The sequence below is a fragment of the Mesocricetus auratus genome, unplaced genomic scaffold, assembly GCF_017639785.1.
Source record: "Mesocricetus auratus isolate SY011 unplaced genomic scaffold, BCM_Maur_2.0 Super-Scaffold_100010, whole genome shotgun sequence".
NCBI lineage: Eukaryota > Metazoa > Chordata > Mammalia > Rodentia > Cricetidae > Mesocricetus > Mesocricetus auratus.
In genome coordinates, this window is record NW_024429194.1 from 73,743,114 (window position 1) to 73,761,326 (window position 18,213).

An 18,213-nucleotide genomic window follows, 5' to 3' on the forward strand; every position below is an offset into this window, starting at 1 on the left:
AAGGCAACATAAAACTTCAGTTTCAAGGTTATGTTTTAAGCCAAGGAGGGAAACAGACGTACAGAAACAAGCGACCGTCTCCCATGAAGCAAATCAGGAAAGAGGAAGCGTGCTGCAGGGTGGGTCCCGGGCAGCAGGAGGATGTCAGTGGGCTGGAGGGTATTGAAAGGGATGCCAGTGGGCTGGAAAGTAGAGTATTGAAAGGGCTGTGGTCCACACTGAGGTTTTGTCCTGTGTTTCCTTCACCTTTCACCTGATGATGGGATCACTACCAGGCTAAGGTAAGGAAGAAAAACAAAGCCCTTCTAAAGAACACAGATATGTGTTTATAAATAAAAGGAATGGTTTGGAAAGAGTCAAGACAAAAAGAAGATGAGGGAGGCATGGCAGGGAGAGTTCTCTCATCGAGTCAAAGCCGCTCCTTGAAGATGGGTTGCCAGCTTCCAAGAGGACAGTCTCCTAGCAAGGCCGGCTCTCCCACCCCACCATCTGAAAGAACCAGCATGCCAGAATGGGGCAGCCATTAGCAATATACATTCCGATTTAATAATACTGCCATTTGGGGAAGAGTATTTTGCTTCTTTATATAGAGTTGCGGTAAAGATGCATTTATAAGAAGGAATCTGGTCTCACTGATTGACAGTAATACCTTGCAGCCTTCTCGAAGTAGTATCAATCTAGATGGCTGACCCAGTCACCTCTCCATAGCAGCATCAGCTGGGACAAACTGACCCAACTACATCACTTACGGGCTTGCTTCAGCTACACTCAGGCTTTTATAAAGCAAACTCATCTCCCAAAATGGTTCTTTAAATCCCTGGCATTTGCTTTAGCAACAGTGGAAGAAGGGAAATCTAATAAAATATCCCAAGGAACAAGGACATTCTTTAGGTGCAGTTACAGCCAGAGAAGTACACTAACTGGATAAACAGATTAATTCAATAAGCAAATTTTGTCTATCTGTGTTTTAAAGAAGCCACACTCCCCCTAATCTTTTTAGTCCCACAGGAGAGTTGAAAAAGAAGAGCAACACAGAAAGCTTCTAATACATGACACCATTCTTATGCAAATAGCACCAAAATCAGGAAGGCTTTCTAGTGACTATTAAATGTGTGTTGAAGAGTTTCTCTCCCTGGGTACCACAGAGACAGACCTATCCATAGATGGTCCATCTGTCTTTTGAGAGGAGTAGAACTTGTGGATAAGCAGCAGAGCTGAGCTGGCAGGCCCCTGTGGAGCTGTACATGGCTTATCGTTCAGCACTCCAAACTGGAGCAGTTCTGAGAATGCAATGTGGCCCTGTAAGGAATTACTCTGGGATACCCAGGCCAAATGGTGCCCTGGCTACATCCTGGGTTCTCCGCAGAGACAAAACAGAGAGACCTGGCATTGTGTTTGCCGCACTGAATTACCCAGCACATTTTCCAGAAATTTCAACCATATTCCTTCCCTTCCTGTGAGTACTGGAAAAGTGCATTCTTCCCGATGACCCTCTTATTAATGTTTTCGAAACAAGTGGTTTACCAAAGAGAGCATAAGGAATTCAAACACAACTCTTAAGATGGAACCTAGCTTTACAAAACCAGATAATAAAAGATTGCGGGAAACCAACTAGTGGTCTTGACAACTCACATCGTTAAGAGAAAAAGATTGGAATAAAAAAATGAAGCCACCAGAAAAAGAATTATGAAGGAAACACACAGATGATCAAGATGCGAGTAAAATAGGGACTCCTAAAGGAAGGTGCTAGGAAAACAGATGACACAGAGGAGCAGAGGCCCAGGCCCCACTGTCGCTCTTAGCCTCTAGATGGAACCCATGGAGAGGAAGCAAGGAGAGCAGGAGTCGGTATGGTTTTCTCAGGATGCTGGCAAGATTCTCCTACATCTTCTTGAGATCCTCTGGTTATTTTCATTCCCACTTCCATGAATTATAAATGAGGTACGGTATAAATAAATAATTTAAAAATGAAAGTGTTTTCATAGTTCTCAGCTATGAAGAAAAAAAACCCTACAATTTCCAGATAATTGCTCTCTCCTCAAGGTTTCTGACATTTCTAAGCAGCAGCATAATGAGAGAAAGAACAAGGGCTATTTATCTAGCAGTCTGCGGGAGCACACACCTTCTGACCTTGACCATCTAGCAGCCTGCAGGGGGCGCACACCTTCCCACCTCCACCATCCACCCCCTGCAGTGGAGCGCACATGCTCCCACCTTGAAATTAAGACTCTCATTGATGATGGTTTTCCGAAGCTTTGCCAGCGCATCAGACTCCTCGGTGGCATTCACGAAGTGGTAGTCCCGGATGGTGGGGAATCCTCGCTTGTTTAGGAGTTCCTTGGTGATTTTGCTTATGCAGGTTTTGCGCTGCTTCTCGTCTGATACATCCAAATGTGTGCCCACCAGAATCACCGGGGAAGAAGAGGCACGAGCCTAAGGGAACAGAGACAAGGAACTTGGTGTTTATGTAAAAATCCTTCCTGGTTCCATTTATGCTGGAATCTGATATGTATGAAACTCAGTTCCTCAGTTATGGCAGACTCAAGGGCTTCAGAACCCTTGAGCACAGTTCTCTGAAGGACATGTCTTGAAATTCAATACAGTGACATAGCAGTGTCTTGAGATGGGAGCTTTATGAGATGCTTATAGTTATAAGGACTGAGCCCCACGAACAGATGGACTCTGTCATCACAGCAAAGGACACCCAGGAAAGGATAAGTAACGCCCCCTTTCCCCTTGCTGTTGGGCATGTGTGCTCTTGACCTTCCACATTTCATCATGACATGACACAGCAGGAACAGCCTTGAAGATGCCAACCTCAAGGTCTTAGATTTCCCTCCCTCCAGAACTGTGAGAGAAATCTCTGTAGTTTGTGAACCTCTCAGGCTTCGATATGCTGTTAGAGCAGCAAACAGCAACAGGGACATTTCCTTAAACTTAAAATAATGATAATAGCCGGGCGGTGGTGGCACACACCTTTAATCCCAGCACTCGGGAGGCAGAGGCAGGAGGATCGCTGGGAGTTCGAGGCCAGGCTGGACCAACAGCCTCCAAAACAATACAGAGAAACCCTGTCTGGTAAAAACCAAATAAATAAAATAATGATAATCCTAAAACAATTTCAAAGTTATTATTATGTCTTTTTAGTCCAGTTATTATTATGTCTCTTTAGTCCAGGTTCCCACATAACTGTGCTAGTGTGGTTTGTCTTTTATTTTAACATTTGCCTAAAGCAGGTTGCTTGCAAGCTGTGTTTATAATTAAAGGAAGCATTTAGTAATCTTCAAACTACATCACAGCAGCATAAAGCATATTCACTTCTGTTCATTAGCTGTGAATTTTATGTCCTGAATTCACTTTAAAGTCATTGAGTTTGGAGAATGAGAGATCAGAGTCACAGAGGCAAGCCTTGCTGCCACTGTTCTATTTGCTCAATTTGCTAAAATATCACCAAGAAAAAGATGCTTAAGTAAGAACCAAATTATCAGATATACCCACGAACTACCAGATGTCCTAGTATAAACTTCCTGAGGACCTCACTCCCAGAAGAGCTCTTTAAGACAAGAGAGAACAAGCATGGGGCCTCTTGCTACAGCCTCAATTCAAAAGGTCATATTAAAGAAATGGCCATCAGCAGAGTCACAAGAGATGGTAGAGAAATAGCAAAACAGAGACACCAAAGATAGGAGCCAAACAGTCTGGGGGCCATTCTCAGGGCAGAATCTGAAGTCTTCGTACTAAAAGGTCACTAAAAATATTCTAACCACTGCAGAGTGTGTTTGGTACCCTCCATCTTAAGTTGGAAAGGTTGGTATGTCGCTTAACAAAACAGAAACAGTATGGTCAAGATCAGTTGTGTGTCTGTGCTTTCGGTTCTTACAGTGTAAAAAAGACTGGTGACAAGCAGCAGCATGGGAAGCTTCACTTCCGGGTCGTTACTCAGAATCTCAGTGCATCTAATTTAAAAACAAAAGAGAAAGAAAGAGAAGGGAAAGAGAAGGAAGGAAGGAAGGAAGGAAGGAAGGAAGGAAGGAAGGAGGAGAGGAAGGAGATGGAGGAAGGAAGGAAGGAGAGAGAGAGGAAGGAGATGGAGGCAGGAAGAAAGGAAGGAGAGAGGAAGAAAGGAAAGATGGAGAGAGAGGAAGGGAAGGAGAAAGGAAGAGAAGAAAGAAAAGACATTCAAAACAACTGGAAAAACTGTTCTTTAAAAATACATCACCATATATGCATATTTTTTTTAAAAGCAGAATATAGCTGGACATGGCAGTATACATATTTAATCCCTACACTCAGAAAACAGAGGCAGGCAGATCTCTGTGAATTCAAGAACATCCTGATCCTTCATAGAGAGTTCCAGGCCAGCCGGGGTTACACAGTGAAACTAGGCCTCAAAACAGACAAACAAACAAGCAAAGACCCAGAAACAAGACATAGAACAGAGAGCACACAGCATGCTCCATTCCATGTAATTAGAAGAGGTTACCTTGATGTTGAAGAGCCAGGGCTTCATGGCATCCACCTCTGCCTGCCCCTTGCTGAGGTCGTAGACAGCGAGATACAGAGCTCTCTGGGTCATGAAGTGGGGGTGAGTGCTGTAGAATTCCTCACGGCCTAAAAGAAGACGTCGGGGGTTTCAGTCTTCCACATAAAAGGCAGGAATCACTATTAACGTTACATAGAGGGGAATGGCAATCAGCAGACAACATTCACGTGACAGCCTTGAGAACGCCTATTGGCTGGCAACCAAGCAATTACTTTAGATGCCTCTGCTGGGTACTGGTATTTCTTTCTGTGAAATGTCCATTCTGGTGACAAGGGAAAAGTCAGTAGCTAATGGGCTTGGAGTAGTCTCTTAGGATCTACCAGTTCTTTTTCTATTGGATGAGGAAACTCAGTTTTGAAACTCCTACTCAAAATGAAAAATAAAAGAAAGCCATAAGTACCTGCAAAATCCCAGACATTGAGAACAAGGTCCTTCTTCCTTTTGCCTCGTATTTGGATAGGCCAGTCTCTGACATCGATGCCCACCGTGGCGCTCTGCAAGCCAAGATCTGATTTCCTCACTTTCATGAGTTGCTGCAGTAGCGTGGTCTTACCACTCCCAGTATTTCCCACAATCATAAGCTTCATCCGGTTGTAGGGCACTGCCTTTTTAAGCCGTTGTTGGAGGAACCTGGTGTTGTAAAGACAGACGCAATGGAACAGCATGCCTAGCAATGTGCTGGAACTGGGCCCTGCCTAAGTCATTCCAAAGTGAATGGATAAACATAAGCATGTAAAACGTAAAGGCCGTAGAACCAATAAGGCATATGCCTTCTGGCATGCTATCAGTGCCTGTATTCTGTTAGTGATCGCAGAGCAGTCAGTGATACTATAATGACATGCTATCCCAACACCGGAAATATGCCAAAACTCATTTGCAATACCTGCTAAGTGCCGTATGTACATATACACGTGTACAAATGTATATTTGGGAGCTTGTTTAAACAAAACAAGCAAAGTCTTAACTATTATAAAATTTAAAAATTCTAATGTCATAGAATCAAAGAAGTATGCATATGGAAGCCTGTTTTGATGAAAGTTTGATAATGAGGCCACCTTGGCTAAGTTATAAGTGCATATATATACATATACATATATATGTTCATATATTGTAAATATAATACAAAATAGATATTTATGTATGCCATGTGTGTTAAATATATATATTTGTATTAGTTATAGATATATGAATAAAAGGTATTTATTTGCTCATTTTAACTATACAAGCTATTATACTATCAAAAGACATCAACATTGTTATTCTTCATAAACTTAATGTAAAATTAATTGAAATGAATGTGAAGTGCTACATGCTCAAGAAAAACCACACTTAAGTTTTATAGACATAAGGTTTTTAAAAAATAAAACCGCTATAGAAAAATATACTTGAAGCCATGCTACTTATTGTTACATTTTAAATTATGTTTGAAAATATAATATAATATAATTTTATACACCTCTCACATAGCCCACCTTGCTCTCTTTCAAATCCATGGCCTCTGTTTTAATTAGACAACAAACCCCAAACCGTGTCTTAAGAGAATAAGGAACACTGACTAATCCCCACCAACAGCAGGCATCTGGATGGTCCCCTGATGATGAGCCAAAGGAAAACATTAGGGATAGCAGAGATGCTCAGTGGGTAATTCTCTGTGAGAATTAGAGTAAGGAGGCTGGTACCCGCTCAAAAGTCAGGCTAGCCATGGCAGTCTGCCTACAATCCCAGTCTCCAGGAGAAGAGGCAGGAACCTCCAGAGAAAACCAGCTAGATCCCGTCTCAAAAGAGACCATGTCTCAGCAAATAAAGTAAAGCATAATCAAAGGTTGATGGTAACCAAGGGTGGAGCAAGATGGAAAAAGACTCCTGACATTAATCTCTGGGTGATGAGGAAGAGAAGGCATCTGGATCATTCCCTTGATACAAGGAATTACAAAGACCTTTGCAGGGACTGCATATAAACTCATTCATTGAATAAAAAAATACATGGAACATACATGTAAATAGTACTATTCATTGTCCTTAAAGGGTAACTGTAAGCCGTCAAGGGAAAGGTGAAAAAACTGACCAAGAGCAAAGGGAATAAAGTCATCTGACCTTATGATGTCTTTGGCTTTGCATCCTATGTGCTTAAAGTCTAAATTCAGATGCAGTCCATCCAGAGGAAGATCCCATATTTTGCTTAACTTCCCCATTTCGTTCGGAAAGGACCTCAGGTCCAAGTTGTAACTGACATCAAGAGATGTCAGATTTTCAAGACAGCCAATTGCAGGAGGAATCTTAAGGAAATAGAAAAGGATTAAACCTGTTGGTGGGAAGGAACAGGAACCAGTGTGCATAGCCAGGACACAAAACGACAGTGAACAAGAAATGCTCTTGAGTCCCACAGGCATCTTGCACAGTCTTAACACAAGGTTAAACATTCTCCTAAACCTTGCCATTAGTTTGCAGTATACATGCTTTAAAACAATATATGAATTGTTTAAGTACACGCACTTAGCACAGAGGAGAATCACACCTTATTTGCAAAGCAAGAAATATTAACTGATTTGAAAACAGTTGTGGTAACACCAGGTAAAAATCTGTTGCCAAGAATCTGGTGACTTAAAACAAAGATGGCCTCTCACCTCTTTCAGTTTATTATGAGAGAGATGCAGTTTCTCTACTCTTGACCACACCTGTGGCTTTTCACTCAAGTCCAAGGTGCTGATTTGGTTATGGCTGAAGAAGAGCTCCCTTAAGTTCAGAGACTTCCAGTGCGCAGGCCCTGGCAGGCACTCAATGTTGTTGTGGCTCATGTCCAAGGACCGCAAGCTGGAACAACATGATGTCCCATGGTAAGTAAAGTGGAGGTTTTTTTTTTTTTTTAACCAGACTGAGAATTAGAAATGATTTTAAAGCTGCATCACTAACATAGAAGCATGAACTTGAGCTTGTATGTCCATGCAGTGCTTAGAGGAAAAGGCATTTTTCTCTAGAGAGGAGGCATAAGTGAATAAGGATTATGTAGCACAAATAATAAAAACCCAGAGACAGATATTGGGGTTCATGCGGAAGATCAGAAAAGCAAAGCAGCCAACTATTAGAGAGTTCTTACCAAGGCTGGACGATCCTGTCCTCAGCATGGCTGGAGACTGAATCCTGCATTAGGCCCTGAACTCCTTATAGTCACTCTTTAGTGCTGGGATTAAAGGTGTGTGCCACCACTGCCTGGCTTCTATGGCTGTGGCTAGTTTTGCATTCTGATCTTCAGGCAAGCTTTATTAGATCATAAACAATATATCACCACAGGATTGTCAGAAACAAAATTTGTCACTTTGTTGTGACAAAAACTGTGGTAGCAATGTAATTGTAAGAAAGGATTTTGGATAGTTTCACCGAAAAGAAAAGAAAATGATTGCAGTGAAAGATATATTAATCCTTGACTATTACATGATATTCATTCATCAAAGTATCATGTGGTACTCATATTTACAATTTATATATGTTCGTTAAAGATTTTTTGAAGAAAGAAAAAATTGAGGTCCAGTTTCCCTTTGGACCACATGAGTATCTCTCTCAAAATGAGGAAAAGATCAGTGTTTCATAAATGCTATGGGGCATGAGAAATTATGACTATCAAATACACAAATGGTCATTGAGATCCAGCCTCCTCTACAGGACTTATGATTGCACATTCTCTGCCAGCTCTCTATGGATGGTTTTCACTCATCATTGAATGGTTTCTACAGGGCTGCTCTAGATTAATCACTAGAGCTGTAGGTGCACCCTTCTACCAGCGAGTCTCAGTGAGGATAGGACAAAGTTAGGATAAGCCTGTCGGTGAGACCTGCTTGCTATCATCAAGCAGTGTGTCTCCGGTTTCAGAAAACCTTAATACTCATGAGTACATGTGTGTAGAGAGAATAAAGAAAGGCAGCAAATAGGGTGGGCTTTCATACACACACTGATCCCTCCCACTCAGTGTATTGAAGCTTAATGAATCAATTAGTCTTCACCTAACACGCAGCAGCAGCATCTCTTTGACAAGAGTTTGGATTAAAATAGTGTTTGTGTTCTTCTAAAAAATGTACTACATATTGTTCTAGTCACCATAGAAAAGTGCATGAAAAATGAGAGAAGAATCTGGCTGTGTTAGAGATTACATATAACAGCCTAACTGCAATGCATTTGAGACAAGCAACAATCACTATGATCTCCCAAAGGAGTGTTTCTTTGGGTCCAACCAGGACTCTAGCTGGAAAAGTATGTGTCCAAACAAGAGAAGATTTAAAATAGGAGCACAAAGGCTGGAGATGTGTGCCTGAGGATGGCGTTGAAGAAATCAGGAGCTGGTTTATAAGGCTGCTTTTCTGAGAAGACATCATCTTTATGCCACTTTGTTTCCTAGCAAATGATCTTATGTAGTTGGCTTTTATATATTTCAGAAATATATTTAAAACATGAGACCATGTTTATTTAATAGAAGCCAATATCTTCGAATTGGGAGTCTGAAGTTGAGCCCAACACAGATGAATTATGACTTTGGGAAGATACTTTATCTCTCTAGTGAAATTTAAAAATGGAAATGATAGCAGAAGTTATCTTATAAGATGATTAGGAAGACCAAAGAGAAGGTTCATGTAGCACAATTAGAATATGGAGTAGGGTTTTGAAAAGTTAGATTTACACTATTGAGTTTATGTTTATCTGACATAGCTCTGTGGTTGCTATTTGCCTATGAAGTGTATAACTGTGCATACAAACTATGATTGTTTTATAATTCATGAATAGAATAGTAATTAAAATGACAACACACTTGAAACTGAATTAACTCCTGAAGTTTGGGTCTTCAATGAAATTAACAAGTTCCCAAACCCCAGACGCTTGGCCCTGTACAGATGTGGAACTATATATATTCTCCTAATGTTCACAGAAAATGTCATTGAAACAAATGAAATTTCAAGGTTACAAATAAATTTCAGGCAACAAATAAACCCCTGTGAGCAGCTAAAACCTGAAAGAAACCAACATTCATCTGACAAACATTCAGCCCATATCATCAAATATTATTTAGATAAAAGACACTGAAGTTAAATAATTATTCTTGTTTTTCCTACACAAAGCATGATAAGTTACTGTAAATGTTGAAGAGATGGATCTTTTCTCTAGTAAAATCAAACCCTCATATAAAAAATAAAACACTGAGTGAAGTAGGTTCATAAATGCATGATATGTGTGTTCATTTCAAACCATTGCTTTACTTCTAAAAGTTATGCCACAGCTCATTCAGCATCAGAAGTAAAATAACAATGAACTTACTGTGGGAGAATGAAAATCGCTTCTGGAATGCATGTGAAACAGTTTTGAGATAATTTTAGGCTTGTTATGGAAAAGGGTAAGACAGGCATCGAAGCTAAGGAAATAAAACAAGATAATAGACATTTACACTCATCTTAAGTAGATAAACTCAGCAAGAGCAGTTAACAGTAACATACCACTTGTGCAGGTCACATTTTATACTAACTGCATAAAGCAGTTTTACTTCATCAGATAAGAGTATGGCCACTAAATAACAATATAAGATTGGCAGAATTAATATTGTTAAAATGATCATTCTTCCAAAAGCAAATACAAATACAATGCAACCCCAATCAAGAACACAGAAATGTAAAACAAAAACAAACAAACAAACAAACCTAACATTCATATGTAACCCTAAATGACTCCAGATAGCTAAATCAATAGGGGAAGTGCAAGGGGGCTTACCATTCTAGATAAAATATGTGACAGAGCTATAGTACTAAAAACTTCACTGTACTGGCACAAAAACAGACAGGTAGCTCAATGGAACAAAATAGAAAACCCAACTGTGAGTGCGCAAAACCACTGCCATCTAATATTAGTTGAAAATGCCCAAAATTCACACTGGATAAAAGAGAGCATCTTCAACAAGTGGTGCTTGGAAAATAGGATGTCTACATGTAGAAGAATAAAATTAGGCCTGTGTCAATGATCTTGAACAATATGGGTAGGGAGAGGATGTTTAAATGAAGTAATGCCATGTGGGATGATAATACCTCCCACATAGACTATTGAACAGCAGGAGTGAGAAACCCCTCTCAGGTTGTTGGTCAGTGTAGTCTAGAAGACTCCCAAACCATTATAGGCTGTCACTGTTGCCTTCATGTTGCTGAAGACACCAATTACTTTGGACACAGGGCTTGAAGGATTCCAGCTGGATCTGACACTAAAGTGCCATCCTTGAGAACTAGCTTTCATGGCAGCAGAAGGTAAAATGCAGTCAGACAAGGGAGGAATAATAGTACTGTCTAGTTGTGATGCCTACAAGCAACAATGAACAGTGTGGCAAGCTATCCCTAAAATTCAATAATGGCACGGACAGCTTGATGGTAACTGCAAGCTGTCTAATTGGACATAAGGTCTGTTCAACAGAAGGAAAATAAAGCCTGGCCCTATAAGCCTAGTCAAGCAAGTATGACTAGTGGACTCATGAATCTTAGAGGATTTTCCTAAACCAGTGTAATTCCTAACTGCTTTCGATACAATTATCCTTATATCCACAGATAGGGGCAGCTTTCACTCTCCATCAAAAAGGATTCTTTTTGCCGGAGACAGGGGTCACCACAGAAAGTCACAACTAATTAAAATGCCAATTAAACATTAGTCATGGCCACCTAGTCCCCATTCGTGCATCTACAACACAACCTTTGTGCTTAAGACTGAGGGAATACCTAAGAAGCAAAGGCAGAGGGATCATAAGGGCCAGAGGTTCAGGAACTCTGCTGCAGAATTGTGTCTTCTAGATATGGCAGAGAAGATATACTCATGAAATCTCAACAACATGGCTGCCTGAACAGCACCTGAACAACTCCAAAACCAGTTAACATTTCAACATAGGTGAGAGAAATTTCACAGGGCCCCATCCACATATGAAGAACTACAAGCAATTAACAGCTACTGAGAGAGGGAAATTAATCCTTCTTATCTAGCTATCCAATACCAAGTGGTCAGTCCTAAAAACATACATATATACAAGAAACACTAAATAGATTCAGAGGGCTGTGTTTATATATTTCTTTGCATATTTATGTAATAAAATAACTAAAGAATAGGAAGGCTGTGAATTTTAGAGGAAGTGGGAAATCTATTCTGCCATTATACAGGATTAAGAAAGTTTTTTTTGCATGTAGGCAGCCATGGCACTCTTTAGCTCAATAGGTAAAGATGAACAAAAGTGTTTGCAAGTCATGTGATTATTTTTTCCTATGCAATAGTGATGTGCTGATGTTTTTAAATTATAGACATCTTTGAAAACAAAACTTTACACTGCTTTAGCTTTACAGAAAAAGTGGGTGGAATGGACCCACTTCCTGTTCCCCAGCCTGCCTCCCCACACACCTTTTCTCCTACTGTCAAGCCAGTGTTAGTTCAGCTGTAACAGGGGCCAGTACTGACACAGCAGTGTCGCCATTCACGGTTTAGTTTAAGGTCATTCTCTCCCTGTGTTTTGACAAACATCGTATCTGTCCATCATTGCTGTCATATAGTCACCACCTAGTCTTCCTTTTCTCTTCTCTAGCTCATGATAATTATGGCACTTTTTACTGGCACCCTAGTTTTCCCAGAGTGTTTTATAAGTGGAATCAAGCTAGTGTGATGTTCTTTCACTTAAGTATGCATCTACATTCTTTTCTTCATGCTTTTCCCTGGCTGGATGACTCAGTTCATCATCAACTTGCCAACTTGGTTTCTAGAACTGTGGCATATTTTAACTGAAATGCCACCAGTAACTTCCCTTCTAAAACACCTCTATGTGTCTCTTCCTTGATGACCTGGTAAGGGTGAGGTCAGCACATCGTACTTACCAAGAGAATTCATCCGAGCACTGAAAGTCTCCACTTTTGGACAAGCCTCAAGGAAGTCTTCAGGTAGGGATAGAATGTGGTTTTTACTAAGATTTAAAATCTTCAGTTCCTTCAGGCTCAAGGGAGAACAAATCCCAGATATTTTATTTCTAGTTATAAGACACAAAACTGAGGATTAAAATGTGAATGCTTGTACAATATAAAGGTATGAAACCAATTTACCCCCCCAGTACAGCTTCAAGACACATTTAAGCTTCAGAACTAACTGTGAAGATTCCAACTGACAAAATTGCCTAAATTATTAATTGCCTCCCCCCTTTGCCATGTTGCTTTAAACTCATTGCTGTAGAAATATCACCACGTTTTCTCGTCCATGCTACGTTCAGTGGAATGTAAGTGTGTTGTCTTACTGAGTGAGTTCTTACCCTTCCAATAGGAGCTGCTCCAGTTTCTCTGCCACTTGGGTGAGGTTCTCTGGGATGGAAGAGAGCTGGTTGTAAGACAGGTTAAGGTGTTTGAGACTGGGACATTTCACCAGGGGGTCGAATACAATTGCTGGCCCAATGTCATTTCGAGAGGCATCTAGGTTGGTGATACATGCCATTTTCAACAAGAAGGAGGGAAATGAGGTGAATTTGTTGCTGTGCAAATCCAAATGTGTCAAACACTTCAGAGTCTGGGAAGATAAAATTTAAATATTTAAAACTGAATGGTGGAGAAATAACTTCAGCACTATTTCTTCTTTGGGTATCCTAACTAACTAGCATTATTGGGTTTTGTTCTTAAAAATTAAAATCACAATCCTCAGTGTAACTTCAATATACTGATTAGGACAGCATTCCATTCTATAGCATGAGTTAAAGCAAGAAAAACTCCATAAGTGATAGCAAAGACATGTTCAAAGTAGAGGCCTCCATTCAGCTCATTTTTAGAAATTACTTCTTCGAAGAGCAAGATGGAATCAAGGCTACTGTAATGTCATCCGATTTGTATGGTTAAATCTTTCAGACACAGACTCTCCTGGGGGTAATTTATATTAAAATGTGCAACCATTTCTGAAAGGGTATTTAGGTACTTGTGTGAAATCTACAATAATGGGATAATTTTTGTCCCAAACCTAAAAGACAGACTGAACCATACTAATACAGGATTATGAAAATACCTCTTACGTTGTAAGAGAATGGAACTTTTGCTGAACCTCATAGCCAGAGTTAATAATATACTTTGAGGTCACTTAACACTTAAGATTGCTATCCTACTGTCTATCCACCCTGTTTGTGTGTAACCTACCTTTATGACAGTGGTTCTCCACCTTCCTAATGCTGCAGCCCTTTAATATAATTCCTCGTGCTATGGTGATCCTCAACAATAAAACTATTTTCATTGTTATTCCATAGCTTTAATTTTGTTAATGGAGTGAATCATAATGAAAATATCTGATATGCAGGATATCTGGTGTACAACCCCTGTGAAAGGGTCATCTGACTCCCTAAAGATTACGGCCCCCAGGTTTGGTAACCGCTGCTTTAAGAGAACAGTATAGCAACCAACCTTACTTGCCTAGGATTTCCCATGAAAGTAACACTGACCCAAGAATAATGCATGTTTATATGTATATTATGGTAATAAATGCCAGTGATGGGAAATACATTAAAAGCAACCTTATAAAATAAACTACCTCTACATTAAAAGTTGGAAGCTACATGGCTATGGGTTGATAAGTCTGCAGCGTCATTTTTTATCTGGGTCAGTAATGTCAGCTGGAGTCAATAAAGTTTTATTCCTTGTAAAACTCTTAAAGATTTTAGAAAGTATCCCTCATTGCTTTTCCCATGTGACACTTTCTGTGTTGTTCAATACATACAGAATAAATGCCCCTTGTGAAGGAGAATACAGAAGACAGAGGGAGAGAGGCAGAGAATTCAAACTTGAGCTTGTTCTCGGTAAAACCACTCCAAGAGGAAGTTTTTAATATCTTCCCCTAAGGTGACACAGACACATTCCAGGTACTTGGAGGTTAATATGAATGTGTCTAAACAGATGCCCTTAACCACACAAAATGGATGTCCATGCAGTGCCCTGCAGGGTCTTGGGAATTACAAGGCAAAGGGACTTTACCTCGCACAGCTGCTGAGGGAAGCCCGTGAGTGCATTCTGGTGAAGTTCCAGCTTGGTGAGATGTTCCAGGTGGCCACTGAGGCAGCACCTCTGGCTCAGGGCATCAATATCTTTCAGTTCATTGGCAGAAAGGTCTAATGATGTGATGTATTCTCTCTCCGAAGCCAGGGAAGAAGAGCTTTCTGAATGCCTCATGTGGGACTGAAGCTTCGATGACCCTTTTTTTCCAAGGACAAAGGGTGAACATGTAAGCGCACAAGTGAATTCACCTAGGGAAAGTGGTTTGAGCGCATCTGCATGCCAGGAGGCAGGCTCTGTAAGAAAACCAAACTACGGTGTGTGCGTTCTAGAGATGAGGATGAAAAGCAAATAAAATTGTTTAACCGGGTGGCATGAAAACAAAAGACTTGCAGAAGAAAATGAAGAATGAGACTGGAGGAAATATAATTTGGATTTCAGAAAGCTCATAAACAATATGAGTTGATACTAGTTATAAAAAGTAAATCTTTAGATTGACAGAACTCTAAACTTTCTGTAGCCTCTGTGATCATTAGGCAAATACATATGCAAGCTGTGTGAGTTCAAAAAGGCAGCAAGAAATTTTAAATAATCAAAAAGAATTAAACAAAACAACAGATTCTGCCCCAAATATCTACTTAGCTGGAATTATTTCCCCATACTTACTGACTGACTCATCTGAAGGCAGTATTTTTCTTTTTCTTCTCAGTAAATCTTCATGATCAAAAATGGGACCCTATTAAGTAAACAATGACAAATAAAATTACTATCATTTTTGTTGATTTCGAGAACAGAACATTTTTATATAGAAGCAGTCAGGAAATGTAAGTAGAATAAATGGATTTCACAATTGTTGGGGTAATTGGTAAATAGGTAAGAGAGCTCAAAGATGAAGGTAAAAGAAAACTGTTAACTTTACTGCTCAAATGGCCTCAGTATTGACCCTTCCCTCTCTGTTTCATAGACTTATAGAAGGATCATACTCTACGATCCAGACTGGCCTAGAACCTCGAACCCTCCAGCCTTTACTTTCTGAGTACTGGAACTTAAAGTGTTACCAACCCCTGTCCTTAGTTTTAAGTATAAGGAAACTTAAGTTGAGACGAAAGCTTTTACAAAGTCCCATCGACCAACTGAAGCACCGTTTGCAACTAAGTACCACAATTATAACTGCCAAATACAAACACCTAATTAAATCATATCTGGCTATAATCACTCATTTTGTACTTATCTTCATATCTAAACTAAACAACTTGGTTTTTATTTAATTTTATTTCAATTGGCACATTATTAAAAATACATGCATGATGATACATATGTATCATGCTTATCACAATATGGTGATACATATATATATTATACACTGACCAAATTACTTAGGATGATCTCAAATGACTGATTTTATAGAAATACATAATAGACATGTTTGTATCCATAGATAGCTGTCTTCAGACAGCCTTCTTTTTCTATTTTATTAATTTTGTGCAATATGTGTGGGGTTGGAGGTTCACATGCCCTAGCACGTGTGTGTGGAGAGAAAATCTGAGTGGGGCTGTCTCTCTCCTTCTACCTTTGTTTGAGTCCTAGGAGTTGCTATCAACAGGAGGGTACAGCAATTTCCTTTACCTGTTGAGTTTCTTTTTGTAGTAGAGAGTGACTAATCAGAGACTTACAACAAAGCACTGAGACTATGAGATGGTTGAGTGCCCTACCCTAAATTGGGTATCTACATCACCTCTCCAAGACTCAGGGAAAATTTTAGAAGGACAAAAAGAACAAAGGAGTTGGAGTATGGGCAAGTTTCTTTGAAAGGACACCTCAGTTTGATGCAGTCATTGCACTTATGAACATGCAGTGGTTGACCACACAAGCAATGCACAAGACTGGGCATGCCTACATTTCATCATGGAAGGTCTCATTAGGCTCTGCTCATCCCTGCAGGGCCACTGACTGATAATTATTGGTGAGTAGAGGAAGGGGTGTAATTTCCCTCAGTGGAAAATCCACTGATAGGTTATGCATGTTCCATAAATAAGTAACCTCCTACCTAGGTTCCTGTATACAGCTCTAATTAAACTCAGTGTGTCACATGAATACAAAGAGTTTTAGCCAAAGGGGAGGGGAATTGAGAGAAGGCAATAGGGGATGAAAATCACTAAAGTTCATTATATTCATATATAAAACTGTCAAAAAAGAAAACAAATAAGGATGAAAAAGAAAGTAAAGAATAGAAGAGAGGTTGCCCAAGTATGAGGAAGGAAAAAGAAAGGGAGCCGAACTCATGGTACAAACACAGAGAAGCTGGAAAAGGACATCTGTGCTGTATGCACAGGAGCATGGCTGTGGTCAGTAACATCCCACCATACGCTTGGGAGGAGTATGCTGCAAACCATATAGTATGAAGCGCCATATTCACAATTATTTCTATGTTATTTTCCCAGATTTTCATTTTCTTTAACCAAAATAAAATCCTAACCAGTGGATACCAAAAGGTCTAAATGTGAAAATACAACATATTTTACTATTGGAATAACCCCCTGTATCTTATCAGACCACCATGATTTAAAGTTAGAATTCAACAACAAACCCTACAAACTCATGGAAATTGAACAATGTGCAATTGCACCATCCCTGGGTCAAGGAAGAAATAAAAAATGAAATTAAAGACTTTTTGCAATTCAATGAGAAGGAAGACACAACATACCCAAACTTAAGGGACACTTTGAAAGCAGTGCTAAGAGGAAAGTTCATAGCACTAAGTGCCCACATGAAGAAACTGGAGAATAGTCACACTAGAAAATTAACAATAAGACTAAAAACTCTAGAACAAGAAGAAGCAAACTCACTCAGGAAGAGTAGATGCCAGGAAATAATCAAATTGAGGGCTGAAATCAACAAAGTAGAAACCAGGAAAACATTGCAAAGAATCAATGAAACAAAGAGTTGGTTCTTTGAGAAAATCAACAAGATAGACAAACCTTTATCAAAACTAACCAAAAGGTAGAGAGAGAGCATGCTAATTAACAAAATTAGAAATGAAAAGGGGGACATAAAAACAGACACAGGGGAAGTCTAGAGAATTATCAGATCATACTTTGAAAACCTGAACTCCACAGAATTTGAAATTTTAAAGGAAATGGATAATTTTCTGGATAGATAATCACTTGTCAAAATTAAATCAAGAACAGATAAGCAATATAAACAGACGTATAACCCCTAATGAAATAGAAGCAGTCACTAAAAGTCTCCCAACCAAAAAAAGCCCAGGCCTTGATGGCTTCAGTGCAGAATTCTACCAGAAATTCAAAGAAGACCTAATTCCAATACTCCTCAAAGTGTTCCACACAAAAAAAGCAGGAAGTTCATTGCCAAACTCTTTTTACCAGGCTACAATTACCTTGGTACCCAAGCCACACAAAGACACAACTAAGAAAGAGAACTACAGACCAATTTCCCTCATGAACATTGATGCAAAAATACTCAATAAAATACTAGCTAATCAAATCCAAGAATACATCAGAAAAATTATCCACCATGATCAAGTAGGCTTCATCCCAGGGGTGCAGGGATGGTTCAACATACGAAAATCTATCAATGTAATTTGCCATATAAACAAACTGCAAAGCAAAAATTATTAAGAATATTTCAAAAAGAGTGTCCAGTTAAATT

At 39.5% G+C, this 18,213-nt stretch overlaps 1 protein-coding gene across 4 annotated transcripts in view; it reads right to left on the reverse strand.

The window, feature by feature from the left end:
* Nucleotides 1-18,213, reverse strand: part of Lrrk2 (leucine rich repeat kinase 2) — a 138,161-nt gene that overhangs the window by 60,835 nt on the left and 59,113 nt on the right. For 3 of the 4 annotated variants that reach the window (XM_040753955.1, XM_005067127.4, XM_040753956.1), the window contains 10 exons: nucleotides 15,211-15,280; nucleotides 14,527-14,744; nucleotides 12,834-13,084; nucleotides 12,409-12,557; nucleotides 9,842-9,935; nucleotides 7,168-7,354; nucleotides 6,638-6,819; nucleotides 4,944-5,173; nucleotides 4,484-4,611; nucleotides 2,215-2,433 (listed from right to left, as the gene is read on the reverse strand). In XM_040753955.1, the coding sequence (XP_040609889.1) occupies nucleotides 2,215-2,433; nucleotides 4,484-4,611; nucleotides 4,944-5,173; nucleotides 6,638-6,819; nucleotides 7,168-7,354; nucleotides 9,842-9,935; nucleotides 12,409-12,557; nucleotides 12,834-13,084; nucleotides 14,527-14,744; nucleotides 15,211-15,280 (1,728 nt within the window). The remainder of the gene's footprint in view (nucleotides 1-2,214; nucleotides 2,434-4,483; nucleotides 4,612-4,943; nucleotides 5,174-6,637; nucleotides 6,820-7,167; nucleotides 7,355-9,841; nucleotides 9,936-12,408; nucleotides 12,558-12,833; nucleotides 13,085-14,526; nucleotides 14,745-15,210; nucleotides 15,281-18,213) is intronic. The other variant, XM_040753954.1, reaches the window with a different exon arrangement.